At 38.4% G+C, this 19,431-nt stretch overlaps 1 protein-coding gene across 1 annotated transcript; it reads left to right on the top strand.

Moving 5' to 3' along the window:
• Window positions 1-1,581: 1,581 nt before the first annotated feature.
• On the top strand, window positions 1,582-17,542 carry LOC140152585 (arylsulfatase A-like). The gene is made up of 6 exons (XM_072174978.1): window positions 1,582-2,293; window positions 9,728-10,053; window positions 11,531-11,683; window positions 12,166-12,310; window positions 13,030-13,285; window positions 16,963-17,542. The coding sequence occupies exons 1-6, from the start codon at window positions 2,046-2,048 to the stop codon at window positions 17,479-17,481; spliced, it is 1,647 nt and encodes a 548-aa protein (XP_072031079.1). The 5' UTR covers window positions 1,582-2,045; the 3' UTR covers window positions 17,482-17,542.
• Window positions 17,543-19,431: the final 1,889 nt, after the last annotated feature.

The following is a 19,431-nucleotide window of genomic DNA, read 5'->3' as shown; positions in this document are numbered from 1 at the left end:
GAAGGCAATTAATGAGGGCGATCGAATATCGCAAGCCGTACGGGTCATAACGCAAAATTAAGTTCATATTCATAACGCATCACAATATTGATAATTGGACACATTTTGGTAAACTTTCCAGTTTGTAGTTTCTAAGCTCTATGATTCTGCCATGCATACTGCCTGTGCAAAATTGCAAAAAATGTCGTAAATTTAATAAAAAGTAAGAAAGAATGTTCATTTAATACCGCACTTTAAAAGGTCACCGCGTCATTTTATTTCAGTAATGAACGTGACTTTGGATAGATAGAAACCCACATGTTTTGTGTCATAGAATACCTGAATTAAATGTTCTGTAAATTGGTGACTGATTTAATAATACAACTGATACCGATTTCCGATCATGAGCACGATTCTCCTAATCCAAGAAATGTGGCAATTACCTTTTTTTTTCATTCTAAAGGGAATAAACACACTAAACGTGTTTGTTTATTTATTTATTTTTGTAACCTGGCGGCTGCCCGTCGAGTGTTGCCACAAACCGGTAAAGCTCAGGAGCTATTCCCCGAAGTAGGCCTTTATTCAGGTAAATAACTAGGGAAATCCAGTTTTTCACGTCTTTCGGATTCGTGCGTCATCAATGTCAGTTGCGTGAATATCGAATGTAAAATTACATTATATACAAGGTTCTTGAACAAATTCATCAGGACTGTTCATAGTAGAATTGTTAGTTGTGATTTCTTACGACTAGTCCAATAAAATATCCACTTTCTTGTCAGTTATCAGATCGTCAAAAACGTGACTCAAGTTGATTGGTTGAAAACAATCATGTAATCGATTGGGATGAGGCTAAGATCGTGGGCAAAGAGAGCAACAGATATAAAAGGTGGATCAAAGAGGCAATTACCATCAGAAAGCGGGGCAACACCATGAACAGAGACGAGGGGCAATACAACTTGAGTCACGTTTTGACGATCTGATAACTGACAAGAAAGCAACTGGCAACTCAGTTGCTAAGCAGCAGTCAACATCAGCTGTATACAGATCGTCATTACATCAATAGCATCGATAAAGGAAACTGACAGTTTCCGAAACGTCTGCAAGTAAGTGGATATTTTATTGGACTAGTCGTAAGAAATCACAACTAACAAATATACAAGGTGTGTAAAAAATTCAAGTTTGGCGTACCTAAAGTGAAAACAGTAAATGAATATATATTTGCGCAGTGGGATGAGCGGCCGGTGTGTCTCAAGGACGATGGCAAGAAGTAATAACATAAGTTGTGATAACATGTGCATGAAGTTGTCAGAAAATCATTGTAAAACCGATAAAAATCTTTGAAAAATAAGCGTTTTAAGTTTCTGGAACCGGTTGAATTTGATTAAGTGTGATTTTATTTGGTTTGATTTTGTGCTCAGCGCCTGTCAAATTTGAGTGGGGTACAATGTCACATTTAACATGAACTATGAATGCCACGGACTTACAGACGTTGGACGGATCTCTCCTCTTAACTTGTTTCCCGGGAAATCGAAAACAGACAACAAACATAGGTGCTTTCCTTTAGGTGCGCCCACCTACGGGGAGCAGAATATAAAGACATGTTTGTGTGGTGAATGAAACATTAGTTTATTATCTTGAGACATTGAAGAAAGCTCAGATTTATTTGAATAGTCGAACGGAGGATGGTTTTGCAACTTTAAAAAAATTTTCATCCATGCAACCATGCAGTGAGTGGTTGAAGAATTATTTAATCCAGACTTTTATCTACCAGACTGCAGAAGATTCGAACTTCCGCGACTAATTTCGAACACATTGAAACAGTTACACATTGGTGACGTTGGTTATCTATCATACATGGTATGCAACATCCTGCAGTTAATTTCACATCAGATAAATGAAATTTATTATTAAATTAACGTGAGAAAGAACAACTTGAAGCGAATTCCAACAACTGTCACATCCACGTCCAGTTCAATGAGGTCCAGGGCACAGGTTTGAAAGAAATCTAACGAGGAGCTGGGAAAATAATATACATCAGGTGCGGTTTGAGGATTTGACTCTTTAAGATGCAAATATTGTCAGATTATCATAAAATTGTGGTTGTAGTCTGGGTTTTATTCAATGCTTTATTAGTAGCTGGAAGAAGACAAGGAGCGCCAAATGTGATTATTTTGTTAGCCGACGATCTTGGCTATGGCGATTTGTCATCATATGGCCATCCATCGTCATACACACCTATATTGGATCGTATGGCGGCCAAAGGACTCAAATTCACGGATTTCTACACTGCCAGTCCTATATGCAGTCCGGCAAGGTGAGTCATAGATGTTTTTTTCTTTCTTTCTTTTTCTTTTTTTGTTGTTGAAATTGTGATTATGATCACTGATGATGTGCGACTCCATTAAGAGGCCTCTGTCCCAGTGGTTACTCTTTTTTGGCAGGGGTGCTCTGCCCGATTTTGCTCATGAAGGTAAAAAAAGATCAGTCTGCTCTTTGAAAATAATGGAGCAAAAAGACCTGCATATAATAGGGGAAAATGATGATGGCAAAATGGCAACAATATAGGCTACTGAGACAATGAGATCTGAGATAAAATGGACAAATCCTTTCTTATGTGCGAAATTTCCACGACTTTCGGTTGTCCACTACAATCTTCTGCTCACTCAATGATCAGCACGACATCGTTTCATTAAAGTGGATTTGCTATCAGATTTTAAGCCTATTTGTTTTTAACTAGGGGCGTAGCCAGAAAGGGGAAGGGTTCCCCCAATAGAATTTTATTAGAGATAAACCTACAATGGAGCCCATCAAACTGACTAAAAGTGGGACAAAAACCCAACAAAACAAATGGGGACGAACATCGGGACGAACATTTGGCTTTGTCCCCTCACACTAAAATCCTGGCTATGCGCTACGTTACGAATCTTGACTCTTTTTCCAGATTTTGGCATAAAGTTCGTGGATGTTATCAAAAGTTGCCAACGTTGCTACAATTTCATTAGGATCCCCCTACTGTTAATTCCGCCGCCTATGATGGTGTTCTTGAATGAGGTAGGAGCACACAAAAACAAAGTTGTAACAATCCACGAAAACGAAAACGCGGTAGGCCTCTGAACACTGAAGCTTTTTTTTAAAAGCCAAAACATACGTACAGGCCCGTGTTAAGGTGACGAAATCGCCCGTAGTTTCAGCCGATCGGAAATGTTGTCCAAAGACCACACCCCAAAGATGTAAAAGTTGGATTCCTGAAAAGGCCCCTGTCACAGGGGAAATTGCCCATAGTTGTCTAAAATTGTCAAAATAGTATAAAGTTCCTCAAAGTTTCACAAACTTGCTTAAAACTTTCTCGAATTCGCGTTAAGTTATTCAAAGTTGCTTAATAGTTTTTCAAAACTGCGTAGAGTTGCTAAAAACGCGCTTAAAAGTGTTCAAAATTGCCATCACCTGCGCTCAAACTGCGTAAAGTGACTGCGGATTGCGCTAAGTTGTCTGTCCAAAACTTGGTCAAGACAATGTTATGCAGGTTTGGGCCACTTCACGTAACATTATATAAAATGTTGCGAAATGTCAAACGTTTTGGGACAATTTGGTCAACTTTGGACAAATTCACCTCTGACATTTTCTCTGACAACTTCTCAAAATAAAGGAAAACACCTCGATATTGGCTATAAAATCATGATGATTGTTTCATTTTGTGACTGGGCATAATTTTGATATGGGTTTATGTTGAACAATCCCGGGTTAACAAGGGTTAGGAATTTAGCATTCAAATAAACTATGAGCAATTCCTACTCACTTCGCTCGCATTATAGCCTATATATAACCCATAGGCACAGTGGCGTGCATTTCCTTATCGTATGACATCCTGAGAGGGGTGGGAGTAGGTGTAAAACCCTTGACAAGTGATACTCCCAAACTACATTTTGTAGTGTCTTTCGCTGCCAAAATGACTTTATTGGAACAAATATCACGCGAAGCACAAGAACAATATCCATTTTCAGTTAAAATGGTCAAATAATATGCTCAAATGGATCAGAAACATCAGTAGTTGGCCTATAGCCCTAAAATAGTGTAAACTTGGTTATGACTTTTTTTGTCATTGCTTTAAATGATTGTTTCAGGTTTGCAGATGAAGAATTTCAAGATACACGGGTCAAAGTTTATATGAGGGTCAAATTCAAAATGCTCAAATGTATTAAAACCAAACTCTGGTGACCAGGATGCAGGAAATATAAAAATTTAGTTTGACATATTTACGACTTATCATTCTGGAGTTATTGGTGGAAAAAGATCTATAACGTCAACATTTAGTCTTCTTACTGCTTACTGCTCCCTTAACCGGCTTGGTCGTCGGGGCACCACTGATGACATCTTGACAATCTCTCTCCATCTGTTCCTGTCTTCCACTGCCCTCGGTGGCAAATTTCAGGCCAGTCCATTTTCTTATGTTGTCTTCCTATCTCTTTTTCTGTCTTCCTCTTCTTCTTGAATCATCCACTGTACCCTGTAGGATTGCTTTGCTAAACCAGAGGAGCGAGCGATGTGGCCGTACCAACGTAGTTTACGTTACCTGACTGTTGTTACATTATACAGAGGATGATTTAAGCACTTCCCAGCAAGTCTTGCGGTTAGCACAGCTGTGTGAGTGAACATGACACCACTGCCCGCCCACTGCATACATACGTGCATGGTTAAATTTGAATTTGGACAGATATATTTACAATAAAAACACCTTCAAAAAGTTGGTCGATTTCACATTTTATGTTATCTACAGAAGGTGTGAATTATCCTTCATGCATACATCACTTTAGATCTGAAATCGACCAAGTAATGACGACACACGGGCAATTCTAAAACAACATCTTTTGCACAGAGTTCAATGGGATTTAAAAAGTAAAGTGGCAGTTGAAACTCTAGTGATAACACTTTTACAGTGCATGATGGGGCTTCCTTAAATCATCCTCTGCTGTTGTTAGTAGGTCATCGTAGGGACCAATAGCTTGCTTCACCCTGGTCCGCACCTGTTGGTCACAAGGTCTTTATATGAGATGCTAAGGATCTTACGGAACTCACATAAACTCCAGTGTTTGTACTCTCCTTTCTAGGTCTGCTGTCAGTGTCCACGTTTCACAGGCATAGGCCTACTGGAAGATGGATATGGCGAGGGTGCGCATTAGTTTGAATTTTGATCCCAATGAGATGTTCCTGTCATTCCATAATGGCTTTAATTTTGCCATGGCACTGGTTGTTTGTGCAATCATGGAAAGCACTTCCGGTATGGACCCTTCATCTGATATAATCGCACCAAGATATTTGAAGCTGGTTACTGTGCCTAGCCTTTGTTCACTTATTTCCATTGCTTCGTTGATTCCTCATGGATTGTTGGTCATCAGATGGGTCTTTTCTGCATTTATTTCCATTCCATACCTCTGTGATGTTTGATGGAGGATATTAATCACCCGGGGGCACTCGAATTTTTTTTTGGTAGGGGTGTGCCACCGCCAGTTTCGAACTCGAGGTCTAAGGAACTGATCGGCCGGCCAAAAAGGGGGTCTAGGGAACTGATTGGCCGGCCAAAAAGGGTCTTGGGAACTAATTAACCAGCCAAAAAGGGGGGTCTTGGGAACTGATTAGCCGCCAAAATCTGAAAATGGGGTCGCGGAACTAAACAATGCAGGCCAAACCAGGGCTCAATTTCGTTACGTTTTTGCCACAGATTTTTGAAGGAATCGATTTCACTTTGATCAAGAAAATCATTAATGTAAAATTGGTCTGATGGGGTGGCCTACGATGGAAATCAGCAAAGCAAAACAGCATTCGGATCAAAATTACTAGACCCTGCAGACCTACCTATAGCCTACTGATAATTATAGCAGCAGCGAGCACGGGAGCGAGCAGCATTTAAAAGCTCACCATAAAAACAAACCCACAAAAATATTTTTTCAGTGCCGTAACTAAAGAAAAACATTTAGGCTACATTGAAATGTCATGCATACATGAGACCATTGAGTGAAGTATGCAGAATTTGACAACCATTCCACTATTGGCACTGAACCAGTAGATCGTAAATTACCTTTTAATTCACTGTTATGGCTAGCTGCAAGGACGTGTACATAATTATTTGAGGTACTTTTCCTTATATTTGGCAATTTTATTCCCAAAAGAGATCTCAAAATCATTTATTTCCAGCAAAGTGTTTATCAGCTGAAGGCCTCGGCACTCGCCGGCCGGCAGTGCTGCGATCACTGTTTACAATCAACCAACCAGTGTTGCCACTACTACAAAGTACAAGGAGCCCAAAATCCCGCCCAAAATCCACCTTATTCCTATATACAATGTGTTTCAATGGGGAAGAAATCGATGGAAAATTCCCTTTGAAGCTTTTTGGGCTCGAAATAGTAGGACAGAAAACACGCCAATCAAAATGCCAATGAGAGCGGAGATCGATGATCTGAGGGTCTATGGAACGGCTAGAAAATTTTTAGGGGCTTCAAGAGCGGCAATCAATGAATTGAGTGGGTCTAAGGAACGGCTAGCGGCTCTGAAAAAGGGGGTCGTCGCCGCGGCACATACCCGTATAGCTGGGGAATGTGAGTGCCCCCCCGGGATTAATCAGGGACTTGAGTTCTTTGTCACTGCCAGCTAAGCCATCTATATCATCAGCGAAGTGAAGATTAGATACTGCTCTGCCGCCGATACTAACAGTTACCTCATGATTCTCTAGTGCATGGCAGCCATAATTCTTTCCAGGAACACAGGAACAAGTTGAAAAGCGTTGGTGATAGCAGGCATCCTTGTCTCACCCGACTGATGTTTGAAACCAATCTTCTATGTTTCCATTTGCCAGCACTGCACTCATGTCATTACCATGATTACTTTATAGCCGTTCGATGGTACGCACTATTGTTGGGTTGATGTTATACGTCCTCATAGTGGTCCAAAGTTCAGCATGCCACACCCTATCGAACACCTTCTTAAAGTCAATGAAGACATGGTATAGGTCCAGCTAGTGTTGGAGATGTTTTTCACTTTTTCACACAATATTCTAAGGTTGAAATTTTTTCTGCGGTACTCATTTCTTCTCTGAAGCCCGCCGGTTCTTCAGCGACGATGTTCTCCGCCAGAGGTTTCAGTCTGTTCAAGATAAGTCTTAACATTATTTTGCTGGGGTGGCTGATGAGGCTGATTGTGCGGTAGTTCTGACAAAGCTGGGGATTCCCTTTCTTGGGGAGTGCAATCACTAGAGACTGTGTCCAAGGTGTAGGCCATTTGCCCGTCCTCCAAATGTTGTTACATATCTTTGTAAGCACGTCAATAGCTGCATTACCTGTAGACTTCTCCGTAGTCCACTTGCCATTTGTGTACTACTCTGGCTATTACATTTAAGCTTAAAACTCTGATTTAAAGCTATTTAATTAATGAGTGCACAATTGATAGATTTTCACAACTGATCTTTTCAGTCACCGTACGCCCTCTGTTTGTTAGCTTCCCAAGTGGACTACTGACTTTGCCTTGAGAGTTAGGCCAATTTCTGGCCTAACTAAAATTGGCGATGATGTAATGCATCTTTAAAAATGAATCTGGCTTGTGATTGGTCGCCCAGATCTCGTTATTGTTTAAATCCTCCCGACGCGTACTGATACCATTTAATAACTATATACATGGTACACAACTATCTAGGGAATGCGGCGCTTTTTTGCTTGTGGATGAGCGTATGCATCTAGCGCGTATTGTACCCCCATGCTTAGTCTTGTGGTTAGATTTTATTGATAAACAAGTATGATTGACAGTGTGTGAGTCCCGGGGTAAAGTTCTGCTTAAAAGTGAAAGTCCATAGTCGGTTTTTCGGATAATAAACTGGCAGATTCTAAAATTAGAATTGTTCAGTATTGAAGTGTCATTATAATTATGCCATTATGATGTGTTGCACTCAATAATATAAGCCTATAGGGCCTATACTTTACTTTTACTGTCACAAATATAATTATATAGCCTAAACTTTTTTTCATAACCATTTTATACTAGTATTTTGATGTAGGCCTACTAAATATCAGTATAATTTCGAGTTCAACTGAATGCGTTCATCATGATTAATAACATTTTTATTTATCAAAAATCGACTATGGCATAGTCTACATTACCTGCTGCTTGAACAAGCTCACCTGGAACGTTATCTATGCCTGGTGATTTGCCCTTTTTCAGTACTTTCACAGCGGCTACTACCTCTTCTCGTAAGATAGGCTGAATTTCCTCATTATCGATAACTGGGTAATACTGTGGGCAGTCTAGGATGGATCACCTTGCAGTCCATAGTTGTACAAGTCGGAGCAGCACTCCGTCCACCTACTAAGATTAGTAAGAATCTCTTTTTCTTCCACTAAACACTTCCCGTTCTTGTCCTGTATAGTTGCAGATCTGCTGTTCTTTACAGTGGTTAAATTTTTACCAGTTGGTATGCCTTTCTACTGTTGCTCTTGTTCAGGCTTGAGTCCACCTCTTCACATTGTTGTCCAATCCAGTTTTCCTTCGCTTCTTTAATGCCGTTCTTAACCAACTTGTTGGCCTCCCTATATTCTCTTGCTCCATCTGGATTGTTCTGTTTGCACTTCAACTCTCTTCTCCTATCGCAGAGCTCCAGCACTTCCTTTGTGATCCATGGCTTCTCCACATGGCGGTGTTTGCCTAAGAGCTCAGAGGCGGTCTCAGTGAGAGCTGTATTAAAGGTGTACGTCCGTTAAGGAGTCAAAATCCAGGTCTATATAATTCATGCAGATCAGCAAATTTTCCTCCGATGTTGGCTGCGAATTCTCTGGATTGTTCTGTTTACATTTCAACTCTCTTCTCCTATCGCAGAGCTCCAGCACTTCCTTTGTGATCCATGGCTTCTTCACATGGCGGTGTTTGCCTAAGAGCTCAGAGGCGGTCTCAGTGAGAGCTGTATTAAAGGTGTACGTCCGTTAAGGAGTCCAAATCCAGGTCTGTATCATTTATGCAGATCAGCACATTTTCCTCCGATGTTGGCTGCGAATTCTCTTGCCGGCAGGTCTGGGTCCTTCAGTTTCTCGAGGTCAAACTTACCCTCAGTTGTTTGGGTTTCTTGGGTTTTTTTCAGTCTTACTCTGAAAGTCATCATCACAAGATCATGGTCGCTTCCTACGTCAGCACCTGGAAAGCTGCGGGTTCTTGCAACATTAACACCAAAGCAAAAGCGTTTTTTGACCAAGATGTAATCAATCTGGTTATGATGGTTTCCATCAGGGCTGTGGCATGTTCATCTTCTAGAAGCCTTATGTTGTCCAAGGGTGTTGGCTAGCACAAGGTTGTTGTAGGTAACAAAGTCCAACAATCTGAGGCCGCCTCTGTCGTTTGTTTGCGGGTTACAGTTAAGGGCCACACGCTTCCTTCCAGTCTGATTGAGCGTCCTATCCTACTTTGGAGTTCCAATCTCCCATTACTATAGGATATCCTTTTTTGGTGTTTCATCCACAAGTGACTGAATTTGGCTGTATAATGACTCCATTTTATCATCTCCATGACTCGTAGTTGGAGCATGATGAATGATGGTGATATTAAAGGGGGAAGCTCTCAAACGAAGATTGATGAATCTTTCTGAAACTGGTTTGCAACCCATGACGGCATTTAGTCTTCACATGGTCAAAACAAAAAATTTCCTCAAATTTTGATTATAAAATATGATATTAAAATATGATTTTTTAACTTATGATAATGGTGTCATTTTCTTTGACAGAGCCTCTATCTTGACGGGTCGTCAGCCGCCTCGAACTGGTGTCTATCCAGGAGTTCTACATCCAGATTCGTACGGTGGACTTCCGCTTTCTGAAATAACTATTGCTGAAATGCTAAAACCAGCTGGTTACAGTACATCATATGTTGGCAAGTGGCATCTTGGAGTAGGAAAAGACAATAGATTTATGCCAACTAATCAAGGATTTGATGACTACTTTGGAATACCGTATAGTCATGATATGTGTCCTTGTACAAAGTGCTTTTATCCAGCGGACGACTGTCTCTACAATTGCAACACAAAATTGGGACAATGTGCACTTATGGAAGGTAATAACATAATTATGTTTTAAGTTTTAAGTATTATTTAATGTTGAACAACTTCGCGCATGAAAAGCCATATTCCTGTATCTTGGACAAATTTCGGATCCATGCAATTGGAGCGATTATACCGAACAGGGTGCAACTCTACTAGACTTATCACAAGACTGTCCAACCCCAGCCCTAAACTCCGTAAACGAGGACTGGACTCAAGTCTAGCAAGTTGTACTTACCCTATTCGGTAATTGATTTTAAACAATGTTTGCCGAACTTGAGAAACTGTTAAAACGTGTTGCTTATACAAAGATTATAATCGCACCTCAGCATCAATGCCACCAGTTTTGGTGTTTGTTTCAAAAAGGTGCAGGTGTAGGCCTCATTCCATTGAAGATCCCATTGCTACACTGCTGCTATGTTACACCAAAGATCCCATACACCCAGTAGCTGGTACCACTTGCAATGTGCTCTGAGATACCGTTGCTTTATCGATTCTATTCCATATCCATAGAAGACTCTTTCAGGCAACAGATATAACTGTTGCGTGTTGCCAACAGAAACCCCCACAACGTTAACGGCGCGGCGGCGGTTGCAAAATCTGATTCCACTGCCATGAAAATGATAAAGGCTCAGGCCACTGAAGATCTAACTGCTGTCACACGTACAAATTACACTTACCTCTCACATAACTGTTAAACTCCAACCACTTGTAGGAACTTTGTCTAAAGGCCCCACCACTGCCTTCAGTTCCAGCAAGAAATCAGATCCGACCAATGCTGCCATTCATTCTATTGTTATTGTACCATCCATTTTATAGGTTTCCTCAAAGATCAGCTGTGCTGTAATTGTAGGAAATTTTCCCCCAAAGATCTCAGCACTGTAACCATATTTTCCTCACATGAATTCCTATCACTGCCACTGATATCATGGATATTTCGAATAAGATTCACTGCTGCAGTTGACAGTTATTTCACTGTGGAATACCAGTCAAGATTTACAGATCCTATTACTGACACCAGTTGAGGATGTTCTTTGGAAGATCAGTATTCTACCAATGGTGGCAGCAATGGGGATCTTCTGTATAGCTGTCTATGGAATATCAGGTGTACACAGCAAACTATTTTAGTATAATTATACTGATGGTATCAGCGGGGTCTTACTCAATAAAATTCTCAACTACTGGTGCTCTGGGTACTGGTGGCAGCAGTGGATCTCCTGTACCTCTCTGTGGGATATAATGACGATGTTAGTGCAGGGATATAATCTGTATGAATGATGGCAGCAGATAATTGTACTTTTGTCACGAAAAGTGGACCAAAATGACATTTTATGTTCAGACGATCTCATAATTGATTGTTCATTAAATTACTCATAAATCATAAATGATTTGTTTTTATATTTACTTGCATAATTTATGAGATTATACACGTTTTGTTGTTGCTGTTGCTAATTATTACCTATAATATTGTTTTTAATTGCCATTACACAGGCACAACAATACGAGAACAACCGACTGATCTGCGAACACTGAGTGACAAAATGTCTGCTCACACAAGGAACTGGATAGCCAATACTGCCATCCAGAGGAAACCATTCTTCCTGATTTACAGCTTCTATCAACCTCATAATCCATTATATGCAGGTGAGTATAATGCCAGAATAAATCAAAAATATCCTTTTCACTTGATAATGATTAACCCTGTAAATCCTAACCCTATACTAAACAAATTACATCCAAACATTCATCCTACCCTTGAAGTTACTTGTTGGAGGTAAGCCAATGCAGGGGTGTGAAATCTCATGAATACCTCATTTTTGGAAATTTCTTTGAGGCAAAATTTTAGCTTTTTCTTTCATTTTCAGGCAATTTGCATTTTGAACAAATTTCAGTGCTTTTCCTCTTTTCCCCTCTTTTTTGAACAAAGTTCCTCTTTTTTCAATATAGGTCACTCACACCCCTGGTTGAATACACCCATATCAAGTACATTTTCCTCTCTATCAATGAAACATGAAGTAATAACCATTTATTAATACATGTATTTGAGCTTATTTGGCATATTGTGCTAAAAATAAATATTTTGTTCCAAAAATATAGATCATAACACTTTTCTTTCTGTGATTCAGGGCATCGTTTTCGAAATGCAACAAGTCGAGGTCCCTATGGTGATATGCTAGCAGAAATGGATTGGATGATTGGGGAAATGCTTCAAGAACTAAGGGATCAGGACATTGAAGACAACACATTCATCTTCTTTACATCTGACAATGGGTAAGTTGATCACCACACAGGTCAAATGAAAGGAGCATTACATTCCTAAAAACTGTCGAGAAATCTGCTGGTGCTGATTCAGGGAAAGTTGATATAAAAATTATTATTTACTTCCATCTTGTCAAGAAATTTCAATTTATATTTAAAATACGCAGTAATATGGTTGTGAAAAGTGTTAATTCATGCACCCCTTATCTTCCCCCTTATTGACAGCCCTGAATAAATGTCATTTCTTAAAGCCATAATGTGTGATTTGCTTCACAGCGACGCCCTCAATTTTACTTGGATTTCTACTTTTTGCATCATTATAATGCTCAGTGGTGTACTAAAATACCACATAAAAGCCTGAAGTGCTTTAATAACAGTAAAATTTAACTTTTTATATTAAAACCGGGGCGATCCGGTTTGATTCAGAGTTCACCGATCGAATGCTTGCTAAAAATAATGTCCTGTGGATGTCAGCCTATGTGTACACATGTTGAGTGCGATGTTCCGTGCAGTATTACATATAATACGATCGGCGAGCGTAGTACACGCTTTGTAGGTGCTGGTATGAAATCACAATTTTTTGTTATACCCCATTTGTTTGGCTCAAAATTAAAAGGGGATAATGGGATCAGTGAAAACAAGCATTTATAAAATAGGAATCTATTCTTTATGCAAATCACACATTATTGCTTTGAGCAACGTTTATCATTGTTTATCCATATTGTTTTCAGGCCTGCTCTAAGATTTGGTACCAGAGGAGGTAGCGCTGGTCTTTTAAAATGTGGCAAGGGAACAACATACGAGGGTGGTCAGCGGGTTCCAGCAATAGCATATTGGCCAGGCACTATCCAGCCTGGACAAGTGACCAGTGAGATAGCTAGTACATTGGACTTACTACCAACTATTGCTAATATAGCACAGGTGCCGCTACCCAGTGTGGTTTTAGATGGTGTGGATATGGGTACAATTTTATTTCAACAGGGCCAGGTAAGAACCATTGTTTCGAGATCAGAACCTAAGATAAATATGAAATGTGATCTGCTACCATGAAATGAGCCTAAAGTCACAAGTTTGTAGTTTTGCCACATCCTGGCTGCTGAGTTGACTGATGTTTTTTGTTTGCCCTGCACCTGTACATTCTTTATGAATGGTACCCCATCTCCATTCACTAAGGACATGCAGACATATTGGTTTGAACAGGTGCCATGTGTGAAACAAAGAACACAAACGCAGCAACCAAGATGTCTCAAAACGCCCAACTTGCGACTTTACGCTCATTTTGTGGTAACAGGTTATAAATCAAGGGGATTGAAGGTGAAAACTACATTGTGAAAAAAGGAGCTAGTTTGCACTTGCTTGCTTGATTTTAAGGTGATGTAATCATAACAAATGTCCATAAATTCCTGTATAAGATATTTATATGCACAAGCATGACAAGTGAACTTTATTTGTCTGGATCTAGACTTAAGTTCCTTGCTCGTTTCCTGTATGCCAAATTTTCAGTGAGATCTAGTTCAAAAACAAACAGTCAAACTGTAACTTCAACAATTGGATTTTTTATAATATATATTTTTGAAGCTGTAGTTGTTGTTTTGGAGAAACATAATAATGCTGTCCAATGAATGACATTTCCTTCAAATTCTTGGAAGCATGATATGTTTTTGGTGCATGTTCTCTTTCTTTTTTGCAACTCATCTCACTTGGCCTTAATTTCAATTTCATATTTTGTACATGCTTGAATTATTGAATTGTAGTAATTTTTGAAATGTGTATACTTTTATATACTTTAGACCAACAATTAGCAGTTATGAGGCCCTAAAGTTTTCATAATTCATAATTTATTAATTTTTTTACTAATAGGCCCTAATCATCAGATTTACTCATAATTGTCACAAAGCAGGTGAAAAAATCAAAATAGGATATTGAAACAAATATTGCACTGTTGCCAGCTAATAATAGGAGGTATATGGTTGACTAGGGCTTGTATTTGGAACTTGTCTATTCTGTCTAAAGTTGTAAATGAAGCGGACACTTTGTAACAGGGTTGTTACATGCCTAAGTGTCCAGTTGTAGATTTGAGAATTAATGAGTGATTCTGACCTAATATCGATATGAATTTGGTAGGCTACCTATCTGATGTTTACACTTACAGGTGGGCGGGTGGTTAGATTTTTTTCATATTTATATGCATTTTGTACTACACATGCCTGTACCAAAAATAATTTGATTTCCAAGTTTTGGAGTTTAATAATTGCACTACCTGTTTTGATATTACAAAATGATGATTCACAATGGCCCATAGAACAGTGGTTGGAACCACCATGGGGATGAGGCAATCACTTTTTTGTACATAACATCTAAACAGAATTTATTCACACAGGCCTAAAATTTCAGCGGGATATGAACATTCTTCTGATGCTAACATCTCATTTTAAGAGGATAAAATGGAGGGGGTTGAAGCTGTTCATCTGGTCACAACCCTTTAATAGGCCTACAATAAAACATTTCCTGAAGCTATAAAGCATATTCCCCAGATGAATTTGGTACGAAGCTGAAAAACAAGTTATTATTCATACAAAAGGAAGAGTATTCCAATGTATGTGGAAGGATGTCATGTCCTGATTTTGTGACAAAATAGAAAAGAAATTGAAAAGTTTTAGCTTTTAACAAATTCATGGCAATATCCTCCAGAACTGATTTTACTAATCTTTCTTAGTTAAAGCCATAATGTACAATCTTATAATATGAAATTGGTTAATTTTTTTCAAACCTGATTTTTTGCATATTTGTAATGTTTACACATGTCCCAACTTACACCTAAATGGAATCGACCAAATTTCTTGTGTTTGTAGGTCAACAGAGTAAAGTTCGACATATTATCATAATTTAAAAAATTATGATAATTGTTCACTTGTTCGGCTCAAAATTAAAAGGGGATGTATCTGACAGTAAAAGCTAACCTTTTGTGGAAAATAAATATTAATCTATTTGTACAGAAATGTTATAATATGGCTTTAAGGCTTTAAATGGAAGTCATTGACCAATCATGTTTCACAATCAATGGTGAATAAAATATGTGTGCTTCTAACCATGATTGTCTGTTCTGTACATTCTGTCCTCAAATCACTTACTGTAAAAATGACGAAACCCTGGTGTATGTCCAAAAGACCCTTTAGAATTGGCAAAAACATTTGACAGGATATACATCTAGCCTGTCCGCCTGTAGAACAGGGTTTCTTCTTTTCATCTAATTTTAAAGCATGAGTTATGCTATGATGTAATATTTTGGAAATTGCCTAAAATGACTTAATATTCTAGATATGCCTACTGGTTATAAAATTATTTCTTATTTAATATGCATTGTATACTTTGAATTTTGCATTGGTAAATCTTGTATTTTCTCTACTTACAAGGCTTGTTTGTCTGTGTTCGGTTTTTTTACCTATGTATTAAATTTTGTTTTGCTTATTGTAAAATTGAAACATTATGTATAGGGTGCCACAACATCACGCTGTGCGTTTGGTGGCATCCTCATCCTCTGTTTCTCATACTTTTGTCATATAATTTAAAATGTTCCACACTGTTTTATACAAGAAAATATTATTCTGTATTATGTTAACATGTATTTTGAATGGATGAAATAAACTGAACTGAACTGAACTGATGATAATATGCTATCTAGTTGTTTTTAAAATATATTGCTCGGAATATCAGTTGCCCCCTTCTCACTTCTCTTCCCCTCTTTATCGGATTTGTTGAAGGTCAAAGGGGAGCCTGGCCTGGCAGCACTTTGCACTAAAAATTGAGACCAATAAAGCTGACACACAAGAGGGGTGGTAGAAGTTCTATAAAGGAGATCCCAAGGCTTGATATAAAGGGAGTCATAATTTTCTGCCTCATGTTCATGGTTTTTCTTGGAAGGAGGAAAATAACAACATATATATTACTGCCTTAAGGTTATTAATTATTTTAAACTGTTGTGATTTGGTAGTTCACAGCATCTTACGAATGGTAGTGAGCTTTGGCAAAAACTGCATTGCTCAATTCATAGCGAGCATGTAGAAGAATTAAAATATCACAGATATACTTTTATAGGTGCTGCGGTTCTTAAGTTACGTTGTAAAGAGGACTGAAACAACAATACTTTTGTAAAACGTACATAACTCATTAACAACAATAAATTAAGCAAGTTTGCATAAGTATACGATTTGTAGAATAAACGTTTGCAAAACTTCAAGGTGTTAATTTTCCATAATATATTGATCTAGATAATGAAAATCAATTTTTAGGTTGCTTCGACCAACAATACCTTGTCTACCCTTAAGACATGTGGAAATATGTGATTATTTCCTTCCTTTACTCATTTCTTAAAAGATAAAGGTATTGATATACACTGAAATAGCAAAAACTGGAAAAATATTCCTCGCCCCTAAATGTTGTTAAGTAATACCTATCTGCAGGGCAACACAATAATTGTGCTATTTCTGTGACCTATATAGTGAGTATATACCCTAGCTCATGTGGCAAACACTAATGTGCTATACTAAATTTCAACAGGAAATATCAATTTGATTCAATTAATAGGGCAGGCAGCTCCAGATTCCAAAATGAGGATCAAATAAGATTTTTACCCAGTATTTTTGTATTCTTTTTTTATCCAACAGAGTCTGAACAATAGTTTCTTCTACTATGGTGTTACAATTAAACCAGACATGGGTCTTTTTGCGGTCAGATATAAAAATTACAAAGCACACTACTTCACTATGGGAAATGGCAATAGTGGATCGGCTTATCATGATGTGGACTGCCGCACTGACACTAAACAGACTACACACTTTCATGCAGTAGTTTACAATCTTCAAACTGATCCTTCTGAGTTATATCCTTTAAGTAGAAGTGACAACATGGATATATTTAAGGAACTCTACGACATGAAGGTGCGTTATGAAGCTAGTATGACTTGGAGGAATAGTCAGATCACACTTGGTAGGAGTGTCGATCTTCATCCATGTATCAATCCTGGGTGTGAGCCTTTCCCTGCTTGTTGTAGACAGGACTGGAGAGCACCGGTATTTGATGCTCAGAAATCAGCACAGCCAGTACTTCTTACTATACCAGGGAAGAAGAAGAGAAATAAGAAAAAGAAAAAATGTCTAGTTTATGCTGATCAACAAGAATTATGAGATTTAGTGTTTTATAGGGCGGGTCAGATTTTTTCATAATGTGGTGTTTTGCACCTCATATAGGGTACTGTATAAGTGGTAATTTTTAGCGAGGGTTTTATTTTCGCGAATTTGCGATTAGAGCTCCAACCATGAAAATAACACCTCGCGAATGTATGCAATAATTAGAGGTTAATAACTGCGCATCGGTTATTTGGAGGGCATTGTGAAAAATCTAAACATTTTGCCTTTGGAACCGAGGATATTCCGAGGTCCAAAGCAAAATGTTTAGATTTTCACAATGCCATATATAACCGATGCAAAGTTATTAACCTCATTCATAACTTTCGTCACTTTGATCTTTTAACTTTACAAAATAACACAAAATTTTCCTCAAAAGTTTGTAAAATAAACAATTCTTACATCTTCCCTTTCCCAAAATCGATCAGGCTAAAACAAAGCGACCAATAACAAAAGTGCGTATCAGAATCTGTGCAAATATGGTAGCGCGCAATCCAAATCTGACAGCCAGCCTTGCCTTGAAGTTTGTGGGGCGCTGTTGGTACGGCGCATGCAGAAAGTCAATTGTGTGCGACATTGGAACAATTACGCATTTTGCGGTCAATTGTGAGATATTAATGACCTCGATTTGCGTTCGCGTTTTCACAAATAATAAAATATGATTGGATCGCACGCATCGCGTTTATTAATGAGGTTATGAATGTATTACAAGTATAGGGAAGGACTGGGCAATCACGAAAATAACATTCGCGAAAATGTGTCTCTCACTCCAAATCGCGAAAATAACTGTACGCGAAAATTACCACTTATACAGTAATCCAATTCCTAGTTTTAAGTTAAATTGCACCAGCGATTTTGTCAAGCAAAATGGAAATATGTATAGAAACAAAAAAGTGTTTCACAATGACCCATAGCCTGAACAGTACTGGTAGGAACCACCATGGAACAATGAGGATATCACTTTTAACATTTAAACGATGCACATTTCAGGCCTATAAACTTCACCGTGCATAATTTTGAGAAATGTATACTGTAAAAGTCAATATTTTCGCGATTTTGAAGATTTTGTCAATTGCTTGCGAGATTTAAATTTCGCGGTTTTGATATTGATGCAATAGAAACCCAATGCAAAAGGTTATTTTCGCGAGTTTTTATTTTCGCAATTTTATGGCCACTCGCGAAATTTGCGAAAATAAAAACCTCGCGAAAATTTCTACTTTTACAGTAAACTTTCTTCTGATGCCAAAATCTTCATTTTGATAGAATAGTGTGGGGGTGTGAGATTTAAAGGAAATATAAATAATAATCTTAATTTAATGCTCATTGCAAACGTATAAAAAGACTAATAAAAGTTATTTGAAGGAAGAAAAAAGGACTTTTAGTGAAAGTCATTCAAACTTTTTTCCTTTTCATAATTAGGGTCTAAAAGAAACAAGTTATTCATCCTTTAATTCTGAATAAACAGATTCAAATCACAATTATAGTACGTTTAAGGGACCCTTGGACTATGTTTGCCGGAAGAGAGGTAGGAGGTTAGATTTGAGGTGCATGTGCTTGGTTAGAATGTTAAATGAAAGTTTATACTTGGCCTAGCACCTACGGACATGCGCAGACGTGTGACGATGTTAACCTTGCGTGCATGCTTCATACCTAATTAGTTTATTTACACACGCCACACGAGAAGCATATTGAAAGGCTAGCTTGAGGCGACGTCGCAGTAGATGTTGGTAGATGCAAGTATGAATACAACATCATCCAAGTGTATAATCTCTTATAATCTTTAGGTCCGAGAAGTACTAAAGTTTGTTAATGATGTTCTATATACGTCAGTGGAGAATTATGCTATGCCACCGCATCCGCGGTAGGCATATATGATACAATGTCATCAAACACTCGGACAAGTATTCAGAATCAAAGGTCTTTCAGTTGACAGCAACGGTTGGGTACACA

This window comes from Amphiura filiformis, chromosome 5 (genome assembly GCF_039555335.1).
Source record: "Amphiura filiformis chromosome 5, Afil_fr2py, whole genome shotgun sequence".
Lineage (NCBI taxonomy): Eukaryota > Metazoa > Echinodermata > Ophiuroidea > Amphilepidida > Amphiuridae > Amphiura > Amphiura filiformis.
The sequence above is the reverse complement of the archived record's forward strand: the minus strand, read 5'-3'. Positions and strand labels throughout refer to the sequence as shown.